Source organism: Pipistrellus hanaki (assembly GCF_964339955.1).
Source record: "Pipistrellus hanaki genome assembly, chromosome: 18".
NCBI classification, from domain to species: Eukaryota; Metazoa; Chordata; class Mammalia; order Chiroptera; family Vespertilionidae; genus Pipistrellus; species Pipistrellus hanaki.
This window is the reverse complement of record NC_140520.1, coordinates 4,429,220-4,448,564: the sequence shown is the minus strand read 5'-3', so window position 1 is coordinate 4,448,564 and position 19,345 is coordinate 4,429,220. Positions and strand designations below refer to the sequence as shown.

The following is a 19,345-nucleotide window of genomic DNA, read 5'->3' as shown; positions in this document are numbered from 1 at the left end:
GGGGGGGGTGTCAGGGAGTGGGTGCAGGAGAGGCCGTGGGAGGGGGTGTGAAATGAGCCGGGGGATGTGGAGGGCCTTGAAGGACCTGCTAAGGATGGGGGCGCAACTGTGAGCTCGAGAAGGATCCACTCATCTCGGTGCTGCTGAAAGGGGAGCATGGCGGCCATCTTTCTGAGGATGTGTGCCTGGCACACAGCTTTGGAAGCTGGAGATGGTGTCTCCCAGTGGGGGACAGGCTGGCTTGCTGTCTGGGATGATACGATACTAAGTATAGTGACATCTGGGGCCAAGGGTGGGCAGGTGTGCTGGCCACCGCTATAAAAGATGGGGCTCCCCAGCCCGGGCAGTGCTATCTGAGCACAGCCCCACTTCCCTCCAGTGGACTCGGGGGGAAGGAAAGCTGATTTGACTGCAGCTCGAGCTTCCTGCTGAGCCTGGAGGAATACGATCCTTTGTCTCTGGCCCAGGAGCCTCATGTCTCCTGCCAGCATCCACCAAACTGCCAGGCTCACTTGTTAGACGGCAAGGGAAGAATCCCAGAGCCCCCGGAGCTCAGGACTGCAGTCCTGTTGCCTTTCCATAGGGACCCCTGAGGCAGCTGCCACCAACCATCCTTCCCAAACGCCTGGCCTGTGTCTCATGCCAAGGTCCCCTTAGCGTCCTCTAGAGCAGCGGTCCCCAGCCTTACGAACCTCAAAAATGGCTGGTTGGCAGCCGCTGCTCTGGATCAGAGGTGATTCAACCCAGACGCTGCAAACAGCCCTCCAAGGCTCTGGAGCATGGCTCCTGCCTGTCTACCTTCCTCCACCCACACCTGCTCCAGCTCAGGCATTCACCGCCCCACCCTGCCGCCCCCCTGCACACCTCCGCTCTTATGTGTCTTTGCTCTTGTCATGACCTACAGGGGTCATCCTTGTCCCCTTCCACCTCTGAGGCCAGGATCCTACCTCACCTCCTCCATGAGGCCTGCCCAGAGCCCAGGCAGAACCTCCTTCTCCCTTCATCGTTCCCCACTTGCCTTATCTTCCAGGGTCTTCAGACCTCCTGCCTGGCACCGTGGCTGTCTGGGCAAACCTCTCCGTTTCTGTTCTCCAGGTCCCCCGCCACCATTCCTGCTGTCCCACCCTGCAGCCTGTGCCCAGGCAGGAGCTCAGGAGCCGAGCGAGGGATGCACCAGGAACTGGGCTGCACAGGGAGTGACCCTCCTGGGACAGGGGATGGGAGGACCGCAGGGGGCAGGAAGACATTCCCAGTGAGGAGCACAGGAGGTGCACGGCTGCTGGGGGGTTCTAAACCCGCTCTGGGTGGTCTGAGTTCACGAAGGGGACGGAAGAGATGGGCCTGAAAGGATGGGGAAAGGAGGGCCAGGGCTCAGGAGGGCCTTGGCCACGGGGGTCCCGGTCCGCTCTGAGGGCAGAAGCCCCAGTGACTCCTCCCCAGAGTGTGGACCCCTCCGTGAGGGGCCTCCAGAGACTGCTGCCAGGGCAGCTCCCCCAGCCCCTGCTGCCCACCCCCTCCTCCTGCCCACCCCTCCTCCTGCCCACCCCCTCCTCCTGCCCACCCCCTGCTGCCCACCCCCTCCTCCTGCCCACCCCCTCCTCCTGCCCATCCCCTCCTCCTGCCCACCCCCTCCTCCTGCTCACCCCCTCCTCCTGCCCACCCCCTCCTCCTGCCCACCCCCTCCTGCTGCCCACTCCCTCCTCCTGCCCACCCCCTGCTGCCCACCCCCTCCTCCCGCTAGGCCATCAGAGCCTCGCTCAAAGCCTCGCACTGACGCGGCCCGCGTGAGTGAGTCAGGCCTGCGTCACGGCCCCCGCCGCCCGCCCGCCGGGGTGGCCTTTCGGATGCGAGGGAGCAGCCGGCGCGCCGCGCCCCGCCCAGCCCGTTCCGCTCCGCGGCGCCGGCGTGACCGTGACCGGAGCGCGGGGAGGCGGCGCTCGTCCTGGATCCGCAGCCCCACGGGCGCCCTCCGCCGCGGGACCGAGACCCCGGCCGCTCCCCAGAGGCTGAGCGGAGCCGGCGGACCGGCGGCGCGGGAGGGAGGGAGCGAGACGCCAGCAGAGCCGGCGGCGCGCCGCTCCGCGGCCCCTCTTTGCCCGCCGGTGCCCGGTGCCGCCGGACCTGGGCACCCGGAGGAGGGTCCGGGACCGGGGCCCGCAGCCGCTCCGGGGAGCGCGGGGGCAGATCCGCGCGGCGGTCCCGCGGGGACAGGTGAGTCGGGGCTCGCTCTGCCCGGCTCCGCGGGGTCAGGCGCCGCAACTTTAGCTGCTCGGCCCCGCCCCGGCCGGGGAGGCCTGGGAACCGGGGTGCAGCGGGGGGCGCTGCCCGGGCATCCTCCGGCTCAGCCCGGGCTCCTCCCCGCGCTCGGCCTCCGTTGCCTGGAGACGGAGCCCGGGAGCCGCGCTCCTCGCACGCATCCATCGGGGTGTCTGGCGCCGAGCTCAGGGGCTGGACACCTGCCGCTATAGCTTCAGCTTCCGGGCCTGGATGGGCCCGAGGACTCCGGGGGTGCTGGGGCGGAGCTGCGGGGCTGGCGCCCTCGGACCAGGGAGGGAGGAGGCCGCTCGCCCCGCCGCCTGGAGCAGCGCACGGGGAGGCTCCTGCGGTGAGGCTCCTGCAGACCCTGCCGCTCGCTCCGGGCCCGCCCTTGACCTTGACGGTATCATTGGCAGCAGCAGAGCGCTCCTGCCCGAGATGAGTGTGTAATATCCCATCCCGGGGCCGGTCCTCGCTGGGGTCCCAGCCAGCGGGAAGCCCATACTCCCTGGAGGTAAGCACATCGGAGCGGAATGGCGGAGACGGGAGGCGCGCGGGGGGCAGGTCTCCGGGGCGCCCCCTCCGGAGAGGGGCCTCGGCTGCCTTTACACCTGTGCGTCTGGGGCTCGGATGCCCGCTGCTCTCCGGGGCGCAGTGGAAGGAAGCCTGTGTTTCTCTTTAAATCCCGAACAGCCCTGTCAGGCCTCCCAGGGTTCAGAAACACCGAGGCCTCTCACCTTACAGGGCCAGGTCGCTGTCAAGAGGAATTAAAAAAACAAACAAACAAAAAAAACCCAATTTGATCCCACTCCTCTCTCCTTGGCGAAGTGTTTTAACTAGGTCTTTGGATTAGGAAGTTTTTTACCAGACCTGCCTTTGGGGCAGTTCAGCTGTGCACACGAAGCTGGCGGGGCTGGATTGGAGAGGGAGGAAGATTCGTTGGAGGGCACTGCCCTCGTGAGCAGGGATTTCCAGAAACTGAGAAGATCCTGGATGACTAAAAAAAAAAAGATCAGTAAAAACTTTCGTTAGATCCTGTTAGGCTGTGCAGGATTCGCCGAGTGCTGTCTGGAGAGCAAGGTCAGAGTGTGAGGGTAACCATGGGGCTGTGTATCTGATGCTGCACTTACGTTACCCCAGGGCCCGGCGAGGCGGGTCCGACCCTGGGCGGGAAGGGCTTGGAGGTCACGCCTGATTGTCCTTGGCCGTGGCTGGGCCCTGGGGACCATCGGCACCGCCAGCTCCTCTGCTGGCTTTCTCTCAGACGGAGCAGCTGTGGCTAGGTAGGTGGTGAGTCTCAGCGAATCCCCGCGGCTCAGCCTGGAGGTGACTCAGTGCAGGAGGCACACCGGGCCCACTCACTCTGATCGGAGTGAGTTTGTTCGGCCTGAGTCACAGGCAGCATGGTGTCAGCTGCTGGTGAGCTGAATGGGACTTGTGTTTGGGACCCACCAACCAGAAGTGGGCAGGTCCTCAGAGGGAGCCGAGTCCTCAGACTCAGGCTGCCTGGCTCCGGGCAGGGGCTCTGGGGCGCTGGCCCCAGGGAAAGGCGAGCAGGGTCAGGCTGGGTGGGGAGGTGGCGGAGAGGCTGCAGGGGAGGCGCTGGGATTGTGGTCAGAACGGCCCAGGGTTCTTCCATGTGCCAGCGTGGGGTGACCTTGGGCAAGTCAGTCTACCCCTGGAGCCTTGGTTTTCTCGGTGGACAAACAGGGACACTCGTGGTGCCTTCGCCACAGGCTTATTCTGGGCCCAGGGTGGCCATAGAGCGGGTGCTCAGTAAGTGAGTTCCCGCCTCTTTCTTTAGGGCCTTCGCAGAAGGGGTTCTTGCCCCTCCCTGCCCTCGCTCCTTGGGGTGGAGACAGAGGACAGTGACAGCGGGAGAAGCACTCGCAACTCAGCTGCAAACTGACCTACTTCCATCCCTCAGTTCTACCAGGAGCCCCGGGACGGGGAAGCCCAAGTGAACGCGGGGCTGGTGGGGACCTGGGTCTGCAGGGTGCCCCGGGCTGGCTGCGAGGGCTCCAGGGTGAGACTCCGGCACAGACCTGGACTCCTTACGATTGTCCGTGACTGCGGCCTGGTCCCAAGTGACATGCCTGCCGGGCGGACGACAGGGGTCCTTGCCCCTGGAGCAGGTCTTGCCACCCTCCTCCTCACCTGCCCCTTCTATAGGGGCGTGGAAGCTGCAAGACTGTGTTCCCTGCCTTCGCCGAGGGCCTCGGGCTTGGGCTCCCTCCTCTGTAATGTGTGTGGACTTGGTGCCGAGCTGAGATGTGTTTGCCTCCAGAGTGGAGGCAAGGCTCCGTGGTTGGCCATCGACCTATGAACCTGGAGGTCACGGTTCGATTCCCAGGTGGGGCACATGCTCCGGTGGCAGGCTTGATCCCCAGGGAGGGGGAATGCAGAGGCAGCCAGTTGATGATTCTCTCTCATCACTGATGTTTCTATCCCTCTCTCCCTCATATATATATATATATATTTCTTTTTTTTTTAAAGAGTGGAGGCAGTAAGGGGGATTCCCAGTGTAGCAAAAAGGCCAGCTGACCCAGGGGACTCTAGCTTGCTCCTGGAAATGTGTGTGTGTGTGTGTGTGTGTGTGTGTGTGTGTGTGAGGGGCACACACACCCTGGAAACCAGTGCCCTTCCCACTGGATCTGGCAAATTCCGAGGTGCAGGGGTCTTCAAACTACGGCCCGCGGGCCACATGCAGCCCCCAGGGAGTCTGATCCTGCCCGCCAGGTTTTTTGGGCAGTGAGCGCAGCCAAGGTGTTACAGTAGGAATTAGTAGTTCATATAGTCCGGCCCTCCAGCTCTCTGAGGGACCGTGATCTGGCCCCCACTTTAAAAAGTTTGAGGACCTCTGTGCTAGAGGCTCCTGAGGAGCAGGCGCCTTCTGTCTGGGCACCTGCCCTCCCCTCGTGCCGGTCGGATTTGCTGCAGGAGCACAATTCATCACTAATCCCTGCAAAGCTGCTAAGATAAGCAGCAGAATGTTTAAGGGGAGGGTGAATTGGGGCTTTTCCCCCTGGAAGCAGGTCTGACTTATCGCCCGCTCCCAGGCTGAGCCCAGGAAGTCCTCACAGCCACACATCTGGAGCCCGGATCGCCGGGGAGGGAAATAAACCGTTACTCAGCCCTGCAAAGCCCTCCTCCATCAGCTACTCCCCTCCCCTCTCTCCTGCTGTCCCGGGCTCTCAAAGGCCAGAAGCACAGTACCCTGAGTAGAGCTGTTAGTACATGGCCCCAACTCAGGTGGGATGGGGGGATCTGTGGGAAAATGCCTAATCTCTGAGCTTTTAGGGGGGCGGGTGCAGGCCTGTATTCCAGCAGCTCACCCCTGTCTTGGCACCCGGCGATAATGTCCTGATTTTTATGGAGGCTTCCGGGCTGTGCTGAGTGCGTTATTCCTACACCATCCTGTCTCATCTTTGCTACCATCCCAGGAGACCTATCTTGCTCTTGGCGGTTGTACAGATGTGGGACTTGAGGCTCAGAGAGGTTAACTAACTTGGTCAAGGTCACCCGAGTAGTGCGTGGCAACCTGAGAATGAGAACTCAGGTCTGTCAGGCTCCCGACTTCCTGGACCACGGTGTGATGTGTCCCGTTATTAGTTCTTTACAAATGCTGGCTAACGACCGAGGCATGTAGCCAAGTGAGACTGTCTCAATGCGTGTGCAGTTCTTGGAGGTCACGCCCTGAGAAAGGGGGTGGTGAGCCTCTGCCAACGGGAAGTTGGTAGAGAAGGAACAGACCTAAACTGGTGAGGTTGGAGGACGGGTACAAGCTTGCATGTGGGTGGGAATCCAGAAGAAGGTCAAGTCCAGCTTTCTCTTCGGGACTTCTGCCTCCCTGGCCTCCTTCCCTCATAGGTTGCTAGGCCAGGCTGGTGCTGGGGCAGCGAGGGGAGAGAATAGCAGGCTGGATCCCTCCATTTGTCCAGACCGGGGCTGGTGCTGGGGCAGTGAGGGGAGAGCGTAGCAGGCTGGGTCCCTCCATTTGTCCAGTCCGGGGCTGGTGCTGGGGCAGTGAGGGGAGAGTGTAGCAGACCGGATGGTGCCTGGAGGAGACCTCCTGCATCTGCAGAGTGGGAACTGGGCGGGGCGGGTTTCTCTGTGGGAGAACGTGAGCCAGGGCCTTGCAGAAGTGCCTGCTGAGACCTGAGCAGCACTGCTCACACGTCAGGGCTGCTCAGAGGAATGCTGCTGCTCCCTGGTCTTGTCCCCCGGACAGTCCACCCTCCTCCCTCGGGGGCTCTGCCCCTTCCGTCCTTGGCATTCTGGGAAACTTGGCATCTGCTTCCTCCTGCTTGGCCGTCTCTTCTCTCTCTGAGAAATCACCCCAAGGCACAGGCCCACACTGGCCTCGCCCGCCTGGCACCTCCTAACCACCCTTGATCTTGGTGGGAAGGTCCTATGAGTGAGGGTGGATCCGTGTAGGCATTAATGCCCCTCCACCCCACCCAGTGCATCCCCAGGCCTTTCCAGACACCCTGCTTCATGGGCATCCATTCTGTGGAGATGGCTCTGATACCCACCCCTCCCCACCAAGCATGACTAATTTAAAAAATACAAACATGGTTCATCTATGGCTATATCCAGGCATTCAGAAACATAGTTAGGTATTTACTGTACAAGAAACTCGCATGTGGGAGCAGGAGCTCAGGTTCAAGGCGACCAGGGGAGTTGCTGGACTGCATTATCCTCACGTTCAGAACCAGGTATACTCATGAGAGGACAGTTCTGGGTCAGGTGAGTTCCGGGCAGTCTGAGTGCCCACCTTGGGAGGTGGGACTTGAGGCCCTCACGGGGCCTCATGGGGCAGGCGTGGGGCCAGAGGAAGTCACGCCCCAGCTCCCAGGCCTGGGGTCACCACCCCGGCCACCCTGGTCCCACCGAGCTGCCACTCTGCCTGCCAGAGCCATCGGACGGCTCGTTTAAAGGTAACAAGTTGCCTCTCGCTGCAGCCCATCATTCCTAATTGCTGGCTTAATTAGAACTTCTGCTGAGTTCCTTGCACCTATTTCAGTTGCAAGTAGGATTCATTGGTCCACACCCCGAATTCCTGCTGGTTGCATCTTCCCTTTAATTATAAGACGCCTGAGCTCCAGTGGTTTTAGATCCCACTCGAGGTGGGGAGAGCTGTGTGATAAATCAAGCCGCCTTCCAGGAGAGTGGACAGTCCCCTGGCGGCGTGGCCTCATCAGGTGTCTCCATGTGACCGTTCATGGAGGACACGGACCTCCTCCTCTGGATGTGTCTGAGGACAGCGAGTGGCTTCTCTGTGCTGGGCAGCCCCTCACCGGCTCCCAGGAGGGCCTGGTGGGCGCTGTCCGCGGTCCTGGCACACCGCAGAGACAGCCTGTCTGCTGGTGATGTGGGGAGTCCCTGGGAGAATGACTGGGAGAAATCCCCGAAAACTGCTCCCCAAGCTACATTCTGTCATTGGCTTTGGGAAAGAGCCTGGCCAGGTATGGAGGGCCTGACCTCAGGGGGAATGGTGCCAGCTGGACGTGCCCACTGTCGACTTGCTGACTGAGACTCGGGTGTATTGCTTTGCAGAGCAGCGCAGCACCTTGGGGAGCATCCGAACCAGCGCCACAGAGGGGTGGCATGTGCCCATCATCAGGATGTTGTGGCTCTGGGGTCCGATGGTGGTGAGGACCCTGGGCCTCCGCTCTCTGACCGTGTGCCTTATCTTACTGCTTCCAAGATGCACAGTCTAGCACACGATCACATCTTAGAATCGGGACGTGGTGTGCCATCAGTGCGAATGGGCTGTGGGTGAGGAGGGGGTGGTGACTCAGTTGCGTACAGTCCTTCCATTGACCTTTCTGGGAAGTTCAAGGAAGTAGCAGCGTCGAAGGGCCTCCGGTTCAGTGACACAGAGGTCATTCACCCCTCTCACCTGTGCTTCTTCATTCGCGAATGGTTATCACAGTGGTACCCACCTCACACGCTCACTGGCGGGTTACAGGAGACCACGGCTGCTCCACACAGTGGCCGTCACAGAGTCCTTCCTCAGGAAGTGTTGCCCGCGTGTGGCTGCTGTCCTTGTCCTTGTTGCTGCGCCCGCTCTGCCTGAGTTCCAGCGGAGGGTCAGGTGTCTGAGGGGCGGCCCCGGGGCTGGTCTGGCTACATTCCCACCGGCACCTACTCCCCCACGTGAGATGGGAAAACGGAACCAAAAGGTTTGGTTTGCACGGGCCCCGCCCACGTGTCCCAGTGCCAGTTCCTACCCCTCCCGACCATCTGCCCGTTTTTTCCTTTTCTTCCTCCTTGACTAAGAAAACAAAATGCCGACTGCAGAGACCGCGCCTGGAGAGCCTGACAGGACGGCTGCAGGAGGCTCCGCGGTGCCCGAGCCGGTGTTAGGAGGGGCCCACCGCCCCCTGGCACGCTCTGTGCCCAGTCTGTGCCTCTCCGGTGTTTATTTCCCGGAGGTGAGGATGGTGCTGTCTGCCGGGTGAGAGAGTGGGTGGCTCCTTTGTAAGAAGAAAAAGTCAATGAGCAGCGGCCAGACTTCCTTTCCCATAGCCATGAACTTCCTCTAGGGGCACCCGTGGGCCTCCGATGGTCTTGGGGTCAGAATATGGCAGCAGAGTGAGGAGGGGTGAAAGCTGGACGTTACATCAGACTCTAGGAAACTTGGGGGGACTCAAGCATCTGACCATCTATTCACTCATCCAGCTCATCATGTCAAGTTTACGAGCACGTGTAACAGTAAGACGCCCGGATTTGGTGCGGCTCCTTGATCAGTTTTTCACTCTCGTTCCCCTCCCGTCCATGTGGGAACCAGGCCTGGTGGGTAGGTGAGCACTGTGCCCTCTCTTCCAGATGAATAAGGAACAGAAATCTGGCGCTCCAGCCCCGGGGTCCCCCACACGTGTGCTGCAGGCTGCGCTCCCCCAGGGCCCCCCAGCTGGGCGCGCAGACCTCCTGGGAGGCTTACCGGTCTCCCCAGTCAGATCTGTCGGCTCGCCAGGCCTGCCCCTGTGTTTCAAAGGCAAAGGCAGTGGGTAGGATGTCAGCCCAGGAAGAAGGCTGCACCTGGAGGGCGGGAAGGCAGGGACTCTGGGGCATCGGAAAGGACCACGTTCTGTCCAGCCTGGGCCGGGCAGGACACCTAGAAAAGGAATCCGCCGTGTAAACAGGAAGCTCTGCTGGAAAGGCAGATGGGAAAGGCATCAGAGTGCTGCAAGGAGCGGCTGTGAAGGGGAGGGAAAGGACATTGGATCTCAGAGAATCACAGGCCGTGTCATGGAGGCCCAGCAGTGGGCCTCGAGCTAGCTGCACCCTCAGGGGCTGGTGGCTTCAGTAGGGAGGGGCTGGAGGGGTTCCTGCAGAGGATGGAGATGGAGGGCCAGTGGAGGAGCTGGAAATGCCACCGGGAGGCGGAGCCAGGCGGTGTGGTATTTCGTGAAGCCGCCTCCGAAGGCCTGGGAGGGAGGGAGCCGGGAGGTCTGGACCAGAGCCCGCGGGGTGGGGAGGAGGACAGATCCGGGCGCACGGACAGGCGACTTTGGATGGCGGATGCGGGACGTGAGGTCAGGAATGGTGCTGGGCTCCCTGCCTGCGTGTCCCGGCCCCCCAGCCAAGGCCAGGGCCTGCCAGGTGACTGCCGGCCGTTCCAGGAAAACAGATACTTTGGAGGACCGTGTCTGCCTGTGACAGGAGTCACCGGTTCTGGGCTCAGTGGAAGCCCAGAGGCTCTGAGGCAATCAGGAGAGCTGCTGGGGCCCAAACCCACCGCCGCATGGAAATCGGGAAGCCATAGAGTTCTCAGAGAGAACAGAATCAGTTTGCTTCCTTCCTGAAGAAGCTCCTCTTGAATGGGACCTCGGCTTTGGGGCCTGAGGACCTGGGGGCAGGGGGCTCTCCCTGCTTTGGCTTGGGAAGGTGTAAGGGCAGCACAACTAGGCGAGTCCCATGGGCTCAGAGAAGCAGGGCATTGTGGGGTCTGTAGTCCCCTCGCTGCCTGCTTTCCCCAGGATGGTGGCTTCTCCACCCAGCTCCCCTAGGGTTCCGATTTAGAAAATAAGTGATTCCCTCGAGTTGCGTGGCACAACCTTCCCAAGGAAGAGATGCTCCCACCCCAGGAGGCGAGTGCTCAGAGGGTGGGCGGACCTCAGCCTGGCAGCAGGGCCTGCGGGCTGGAGGGACTCCGGCTTGGTCCTGGCCTGGGCTGAGCAGCCATCCTGCACCCCTCGAAGTCATTGCTGAGTGGTGGAGCCCTTCCCTGGGCAGGAGGTATGTTTACCTGTCTGCTTCCTAGTTGGTGTTTTTATCTTTTTAAAAAAATATATATTTTTTATTTATTTTTTACAGAGAGGAAGGGAGAGAGAGAAACATCGACCAGCTGCCTCCTGCATACCCCCTACCGGGGATGTGCCCACAACCAATGTACATGCCCTTGACCGGAATCGAACCTGGGACCCTTCAGTCCGCAGGCTGACGCTCTATCCACTGAGCCAAACTGGTTTCAGCTGTTTTTATCTTTTTAGGAAGAAGCACCGTTCAGTGGCTCGGGCCTGCCGCTCTCACGTGCTGCTCTGAGCTGCGAGCTGCACGGTTGCTAGGTGACAGACGTGGCACACGGCTCCCTAGGCCTCGGAGCCCCTCCGAGCTGTGCTTTCAGTCACGGAGGCCTTCCTTCCAGAGGACGCACGGAGCCTCATCTCCGGGGCTGCTGGAGAAATCAGCCGTAACAGCCCACCCGGCTACTCCGGGGGATGACTCCGGTCCGGCTGGGCTGGCTGTCAGAGTGTCCCCACGGCGCCCCACGTAGCTCAAGGGAATCATTTATTTTCCAAGTCGGGACCCCAGGGGAGCTGAGTGGAGAAGCCGCCATCCTGGGGAAAGCAGGCAGCGAGCTCTCAGCTGACAGGTGGCATGTCACAGGCCCAGGCAGGTGCGGAGGCTGGAGCCTGGGGCATGCAGGCCTCACTCTCACCGTGTGCACGGGCAGGGACAACGGGGGAGAGAACGGGGTGCTCCCAGGATGTATGCAGAGCTGACGGGGCCCCAGAGATCATCCAGACCCACCCGTTTCGCACACAGGGAGAGCGAGACCCTGAGAGGGGAGGGCGATGGTGCCCTGCACCTCGCCGGCCTTCTGATGCCTGGATGGCGGCCGTCTCCCCACTGGCAAAGGGAGGAGCAGAGAGGAATTCTGGGTCCTTCTCTTCCTGGGTGCTGGTCCTCACTGGCTGGGCTCATGTTGGATTCCCATGCACTGGTCTGCAAGCTGACCTTCCTCGGCTGCTGGCCTCACCTCCTCTTTCAAAGCACAGCGAGAACACAGGCATGAGGGGGCCTGGGTGCTGACAGCTGTGCGACCTGGGCAGCATCTACGTCCCCTCCCTCCTAGGTGCGAGGGATCCAGCCGCGAACAAAGTAAGCCAGATGTCTATTCCTGCGGGAGTCACCTATTTCTCCTAGAAGGGCCAGGTGCTAAAGAAAGAAGCAGACATAGAAGGGTGAGGGGTGATCCTTGCTGTGGAGAAAAATAACACGGGGCGGCTGCGGGGGTGGCAGCCTGGAGGGCTGCTAATTCAGTCTCCGGGAAGGCATTCCCAAGGAGGACGCATTTGAGCAGAGGCACTCGGAAATGTATGTCAAGTGAGCAATGGAGCGATGAATGAATGCATGAATGAATGAATGAATGAATGGAATGGGAACCCTCAAACCCAGGTCTGTCTGACTTCCAGGCCCCCTGATCTTCACTGCCACCGCCTTCCTCCTGTGCCCGTCCCCGAGGAGTCCGAGCCAGTGGCTTTGGGCCGTTCACTCGCTCTCCGGGCCTCAGGGTCCCCATATGTACACTGAGGACGGTGTCGGGGTCCCTCAGGCTTCCCTGGTCTCAGTGCCAGAGTCAGCCATTGTCCTCTGAGCACGCTCCCTGGGTCGGGAGGTTCCGTCGTGGCTGCCGCCCAGCGCTGAGCCTCAGCCTGTGCGCACACCGGCTCTTCGCCTCCTGCAGACCCGACGGCACTGGAGGCCCTGGGCCCGTCCTGCAGCGCAGGGTGCCGGCACGGCAGGGGTGTCTTGAGAAGAGGGGAGACGCTCAGCTCGTACGTATTGAGCTGTTTCTTGCGGTTTCCCTGATGCGGCTGTGGCATCTCTCCCTGGCTTCACCACAGTGCGTCCATTTTGTCCTTGAGCCCTGCTCGTCTAAAACGATCTGCCCCCCTTCTCCCCCGCTCCCGGCCCCCTTTTTCATACTGGTGACCAGAGCGGCCGCTCACCGGGCTATTTATGGGGGAGCATGCTCTCCAATGGGTCAGCAGCGAGATACATTCTGCAGACTTGCGGAATCCCCCTTGCTTCGCTTCAGTTGTGGCAGGATGTGCAGTAAATCAAGCCTAATGCGTTGCAGATCGCCCTGATCAGATCCTGCTGCCGGCGCCCCGGAGACAGGCTCGGGCGGAGGCACCCCGCCGACTGCAGTCTCCAGCAGGACCCGGCTCTCCTCTCCGCTCCAGTTTTAATCAGCATTCTCGGTGTCAGCCCTAGGGGAGGCGGGCAGCTAGATGAGCGGCCACGGTGGGTGCCTTAGGCCTCCCCATGGCACAGTGCCTCGGGCGGCATTTGCTTTGTAGCCTGGGCAGGACAGCCGCCCCGGGGGAGGCTGAGGACGGAGGGTCCGTGGACACACACGCTCCCGCCTTGGGGCATCTCCAGGACACAGCGGGCTATTCCGCTGACCTGCTGCAGAGCCCCAGCAGAGAGTAAGGTGTATTCGGGGAATTCTGGGGTCTCCTCGGCAAACTGGCTCCGTCCCAGTCTCCCCAGAGCCCAAGCCCCTGACTGTTCCTGGGCTGGCCAGGGGCAGTCCCTGAAGACTCACTGTCCCCACTGATGTGGTCCAGGGTCTGGCCTGGGAGGGTGGGCTCACCCTGCAGACCAGCGTGGACAGCGGTTCCCATCGGCCAGGCCTCCCGGCCTCATCCGCAGGATCCGGCCGGCCAGGTCCCCTGGAAGTTCCGTCTTTGCTGGAGTCACTCAGAAGGGGTGGGCCGAGGCCAGCAGGGAGGGCAGCCGGGCGCGCGTCTGCTGTGCCGTGACCTTGCCCGGCCGCTCCGGCGGCGTAGCCGAGGGAACCGACGGGAGCCGGCTTCCAGAGGCAGCTCCTCCCAAGAGTTCGGCAATTACAGAGCCGGGCCATTTACATCGCTGGGAAGATGCAGGGCAACTGCAGGCCAGGTGTCCATGTGTTTAATTTTACATCCTCCGACGAGGAAGTGCTTTGAAATACAGCAGAATGTGGGGATCCTTCAAAGGAGTCGCTTCCTTGGTGCTTTGTGTGTTTTTTCTGAGGGGAAGCATGAAAGACGGATGAGGGATGGCAGGGGAGCGTGCGGCCTCCCTGCCCCTCGAGCAGACGTTATCTGCTGTCACACTGCCCATGAGGGACGCAGAGCCGGCTCTTGGCCGCAGTGGCCCTCAGATAACGTCACTGGTGAGCGATGACCCTGGGTTTGCTGGCACCGAGCAGACACCTCCAGGGCTCTGTGCTCTGGTGCCGGAATCCTAGCCAAGCCTGGTCCGTAGGTCTGCCTGTGGATGGAGAGGAGGAGCAGGGGCTGGTGTGGGAGCTCTAACCCTTTTCCCGCCCCATAGTCACATCCCTCTGAATCCCCTGGAGATCCTATAAAAATATGAGAAAGATTGAACAGGTGTGGAGTGGGCCTGGCACTCTGCATGGCTCACGGCCCCTGAGATGCTGCTGGCTCATGACTGTGGGGTTTTTTTGTTTTTGTTTTTGTTTTTAAATCATTAATCTGCTGCATCTTTTTTCCCCCTCCTCATACAGTTTATTGATTTTTCACAGAGAGGAAGAGAGAGGGATAGAGAGTTAGAAACATCAATGAGAGAGAATCATCCATCAGCTGCTTCCTGCACACCCCCCACTGGGGATGTGCCTGCAACCAAGGTACATGCCCTTGACCAGAATCGAACCCGGGACTTTCAGTCTGCAGGCCGACGCTCTATCCACTGAGCCAAACCGGTTTCAGCCCACGACTGTGTTTTGCATAGAAAGAGCCTTCCCAGAGGAGGTAGCCACTGGCCTCCGGGTCCCAGCAGGGGGTGCGGGCTCAGCAGAACAGAGAGCGTGGACGTGGGACAACCTGCGAGCCCTGGCACCAGGCGGCTTCAGCACTTGGATCTGCGTGTGGGAGCGGAGCGGTGCTGCCGTGGCAGCCCTGGACTGGGATTCCGTGTCTGGCGTGGCCTCCTTGGCCTGGTTCAATGTTTCCTCCTAAGGAGGCTCTGAAGGCCTGTGGGAAACTGAGTCCCGATGGGGCGAGGGGCCAGTTCAATAATAATTCATGCCCCTGACCAGCTCCGTGTGCGTGTGTGTGTGTGTGTGTGTGTGCATGTGTGTGTGTGTGTGCGCATGTGTGTGTGTGTGTGTGTGAAAGGAGTGGATTTCGTTGGTCGGCCCGCTAACCCTTCCCTGCTCCCGGCTCTACAGGTTCCGGATGCAACGGCGCTGACAGCCGCCGAGTCCCACCTTCTCTGAGTGCCGGGGAGCAGGGCCGGCGGCCCCGGGGTCCCCGATGCCGAAGCACAGCAAGGTGACCCAGCGCGAGCACAGCGGCGAGCATGTCACGGAGTCGGTGGCCGACCTGCTGGCCCTGGAGGAGCCGGTGGACTACAAGCAGAGCGTCCTGAACGTGGCGGGTGGGCCGGGCGGCAAGCCGGCGGCGGCCGCGGCGGAGGACGAGCTGGACGCCGAGGACCGGCCGGCCTGGAACAGCAAGCTGCAGTACATCCTGGCCCAGATCGGCTTCTCCGTGGGCCTCGGCAACATCTGGCGGTTCCCCTACCTATGCCAGAAAAACGGGGGCGGTAAGAGGCAGGCCTGCCGGCCCCGGGTGCCCTGCGAGTGGGCTGGGCTGAGGGGTGAAAAGGAACCCCCCCCAACCCCTTACCCCCCCCCCCCCGCCCTGGGCAGAATGGGAACCCTCGTAGGTTGGAGCTCAGGTAAGACCCCTAGGGACTGCTAAGCGCAGAGTAAGAACCTGGATGGCCAGGGTTCAAGTCCCTGCCACGCCGGTCAGCTCTGTGCATGCAGCTTCAGCTCCCTGTGCCTCTTGGTTCCTCGTCTGTAAAATGGGAGCCGTAGTCACCCCTGCCACACAGGAGAGCTGGGAAGATGAAAAGAGCTTTGCACGTAGAGTGCTTATAACACGGTGCCTCACACACAGTAAAGAGCTGCTTCTGGCCATCATATTACATGCTTCCTGGGTGCCAGGCCCCATCCTAAGCACTTACTGGACGTTAGGCTGAGATAGATGAGACCGCTGAGCATCTTGGAACAGTCAGAGCATCAGTTTCATGTGGTTCAACCATGGAATCCCCTCAGCAACCCCACGTTATCATCCTCACTTAAGAGACTACAGAACGGAAGCACAGAGAGGTTAGGCAATTTGCTACTGATGGAATCAGGGTTCAAGCCTGGACAGCTTGGCCCCAGGGTCTGCGCACACAATCGCCACACCTAGGAGGGGTCCTCCTGCTGCTCGCTGAGTTTGAATCCCCCTAAAGGATCTTACTCTGACATCAAACCTCTTCTCCCAAGAGTCTGGGTCTCAACCCCTACCGGGTCTCCACAGCCCAAGACAGAATAAGTTATAAGACTGACCCGCCCTCCTGTTAGGGCCGTGACAGGGCTGCGGGTCAGTGACGCTTGGCGCTGGTGTATGCGTGTGTGTGTGTGAGTGAGCTGCTGCAGTGTGTGAGCTCAGTGTGCTGCCTGCCCTGGAAGCCTTTCCCAGTTAGCTCTGTGGTCAGTTGGTTCTGTGTGTGTGTGCGTGTGCGTGTGTGCGTGTGCATGTGCTGACATTGCTCATGCGCACCTGGAGGTTCTGCTGTGGCTCCCAGGATAGCGTCGGACCCTCTGCTGTCCTGATGTCCCCTTATTGCTCTGCCTGGTACAGATTAGATAACAACTGACTGTTGCCTGGTGCCAGGTCTCGGGCCCAGGAGATGCCCATCCCTCGGGTTTGTTGGCAGATGGAGCACATACTGGGGAGCATGTGGGGTGTCATGGGAGGGGGCAGAGCGGCGAGGCTGGAGGCTCTATGGGAGACTCCCAGCCCCCTGGGCGTGGTCTGGGGTGCTGGGTGACCATCAGGGCACTGGTGGCTGGCGCTGGTCTGGCCCCATTAGGCGGACGGGCAGGGCCGTGCCAACAGCATTGCTAACAGGACTGACTAGGTCATTGGCACAGCTCTCGGCGGGATCGCTCGTCTGTGTCCAGACAAGGTTTTAATTTTCCTGCTAAATGCCCTGTCACTGGAAACGAGATTGTCTGCTGTGAGGCCCAGGACAGAGCTTAATTCATCATCTGGAATCTTCAGCGGTTCCGTTCTCTCCTCACCACCCTCCCAGCTCCGCTGTCCTGAGCCGCTCGTTTCTCCCCGCTCCTCCCACTTCGCTGTAGACTCACGGCCACGCTGGTCCGACTGTCTCCCCGCAGGGCCTCTGAGCCCGGCCCCGCTGGAGTCTCTGCCCCGGGGCCACTCCACCTGGGCTGCTGCTCTGTGGGCGGGAGGGTGGCGAACAGGTGTCCCCAGAGGGCACTGCTGGGCCAGTGTGTCTGCCGGCGAGTGACTGGATATGAGGATTCTGAGAGGCAGTACAGGATCTGTCTGCCCACCTGCCTGCCTGCCTGTCTGTCTGTCTGTGGGTCTATCCTTGTAAGCAGGAGGCGTTGATGTACCGTGGACCCTCCCTTCTTGGTTCAGGTGGGGAATCCCGGGAAGGGGGAGGGTTTGGATGAGCACAAGGACCCCGGGGGTGGTTGGAGATGATCGGGGATGTGGGCAGGACGGTAGGACTGGCTGCCAGCCCTCCTTACCCTGGTGCCAGCCTCAGACACCTTTTCTATCCCCCTCTCCTCCCAGGTGCCTACCTGGTGCCCTACCTGGTGCTGCTGATCATCATCGGGATCCCGCTCTTCTTCCTGGAGCTGGCCGTGGGCCAGCGCATCCGCCGGGGCAGCATCGGCGTGTGGCACTACGTGTGTCCCCGCCTGGGCGGCATCGGCTTCTCCAGCTGCATCGTGAGTCCGGAGCCGGCTGGGCCCTTCCGGGAGGCCGAGGGGCCGCTCGTGGGGGCGGGGTCTCCAGCCAGGAGTCCTGGGCCAGGGCAGGGGCAGGGACGGAGCCCTCGGTGTGGGGATGGCTCCCGGCGGGTGTCTTGGGACCATCATTTTCTGGACGGGAAGCTGTTTTCGCTGCCTGGAGCGGGGCCTACACTTGGGAATGTGATGAAGGCGGGAAGGCCAGGGCATGTCACAGGGGAGCAGGCACATCTCTGCTGGAGTTTGGGGACATGTGGGCCGCCCCATCCTCCGCTCTGCCTGCCAGCCCGTCAGCTCCCCTCGAGCGAGGCGCTTCCTCTCTCCTCGGGTAGAGAGTAAGGGAACTGGGCAGGTGGGTGGCAGGAAAAGGCAGCCCGGGGCACGCTCATGGGCAGAGCCGGAGGCGGGTCTGGCAGGAGCGGCCGGAGGGGCAAGGCTTCGGCACCGCGGGAGGCAGGAGCCCCGGACAGGGAGCTTTGAGAGGCGCTCGGCTCCCCCACCGGCCTGCTCTGCGCTGTGGGGAGGACGGCCAGCCCCCCTGGGGGATCCAGCCCCGGTGCCCACGCTCACCGGGACGGAACGGGATCTGCTTCAGAAAGGGGCCGAGGACGCTGTCGGACGTGGCAGCGGGGCCAGCCCAGCCGGCCCGGGCCGAGCCCGGGGGAGGGTCAGCGCCACAGCCTCACGCTGGGCATCGCTCTGCCCAGGTGCCCGGGGCACACAGCCCGCTCTGCTGGGGCTGCTGGGAGCGGGAGGGGGTCCCCTCGGTCTGAAAGGAGTGGGCGCCCCTCTCCCTGTGTCTCCTGTAACATGTGCTGTGGGAGCGTCTGCTCCCGCACACCGGAGCTCGGGGGGAATCAGGGGGAATGGGTGCAGCGAGGGGCCCTCCGCGGTCTCACCGACCATTGGGGGTGCTGGTGCGCGAGAACATCGCCGCCCCGGGAGGTGAAGGGCCTGTCCCCGACCGGGCAGGGCAGTGAGAGAAAGCCGTGCTTTCGAAGAGGCGCCCGGGAGCCCCCCGTCAGTTCTGCCAAAGGGGGTTCTGTTGTTCCCAAGAAATGAGACGTGACAGCCTCCAGGACGTGAGAGACGAGAACGGCCGTCTTTGTCTTTGTTGAGGCGGCTGCAGACTGTGCGAAGGGAAAGGAGTGTCCCGAGGGAAGGGGGGGGGGGCGCGCCATGGGAAACCAGTAAGAAGCATCCAGAAAGTCTCAGAAGGCACCCCCGTCTGGGCATAGGGACCAGGGAGGCAGAGCCGGGCGGTCCCACCTCCCGGGGCAGCTCTGAAACGGGGCCGCCGAGCCCTCGGGAAGGGGGAGGTGGTGCTCGCAGCCTCCGAGGAGAAGGGGAACTGGAAAGGATTAACGTGCTACACGCGTTTATTGCTCGAAGGAGAGAACTTTATGTGGGAAGCATTCCTGGGCGGATTCTTTGAATGCCAGAGGGACGAGAGTGAGGAGGGGCCTCGGCTGCTCCTCCCCCAAGGCTGTGCTCCGCCCGGCCTCCGGTGGGGCTGGGTAGGGAGGGAACTTCCTGCCGCCCCCGTGACCCCTGCCCCTGGGCCCTCGTCCTCAGGTCTGCCTCTTCGTGGGGCTGTATTATAACGTGATCATCGGCTGGAGCATCTTCTACTTCTTCAAGTCCTTCCAGTACCCACTGCCCTGGAGCGAATGTCCTGTCGTCAGGAATGGGACCATGGCAGGCAAGTACGGGGGCCCCGGAGTGTGACCAGCGGGGACCCCAGCCAGCCCTGTCCCAGGAAGGAGCCAAATGAGCCCAAGAGGCTTAGACACAGATTTGGGGTCGCGTCGACTCGCCGTGTTCCTTTGAAGAAGACACCTGCCCTCTCTGACCCTCCTTTCCCCTTTGGATGCCCTCCCCCAGCCTGCAGTCCTTAAAGGGATGGAGAGAACCAGCGAGTGCAGGTGGAACTCTGCTTCTGTAGTTGTCACCCACCACCCTGTGCTGCACAAATGCCACCCTCTCCTGAAACAGTTT

General features: G+C 61.7%; 1 protein-coding gene across 1 annotated transcript in view; it reads left to right on the top strand.

Moving 5' to 3' along the window:
* The first annotated feature begins 1,826 nt into the window (after positions 1 to 1,826).
* Positions 1,827 to 19,345, top strand: part of SLC6A17 (solute carrier family 6 member 17) — a 33,811-nt gene continuing 16,292 nt past the window's right edge. Inside the window, exons 1-4 of the mRNA XM_084866309.1 lie at positions 1,827 to 2,211; positions 14,732 to 15,108; positions 17,169 to 17,326; positions 18,923 to 19,049. Of these exons, the coding sequence (XP_084722435.1) occupies positions 14,817 to 15,108; positions 17,169 to 17,326; positions 18,923 to 19,049 (577 nt within the window). The 5' untranslated portion in view covers positions 1,827 to 2,211; positions 14,732 to 14,816. The remainder of the gene's footprint in view (positions 2,212 to 14,731; positions 15,109 to 17,168; positions 17,327 to 18,922; positions 19,050 to 19,345) is intronic.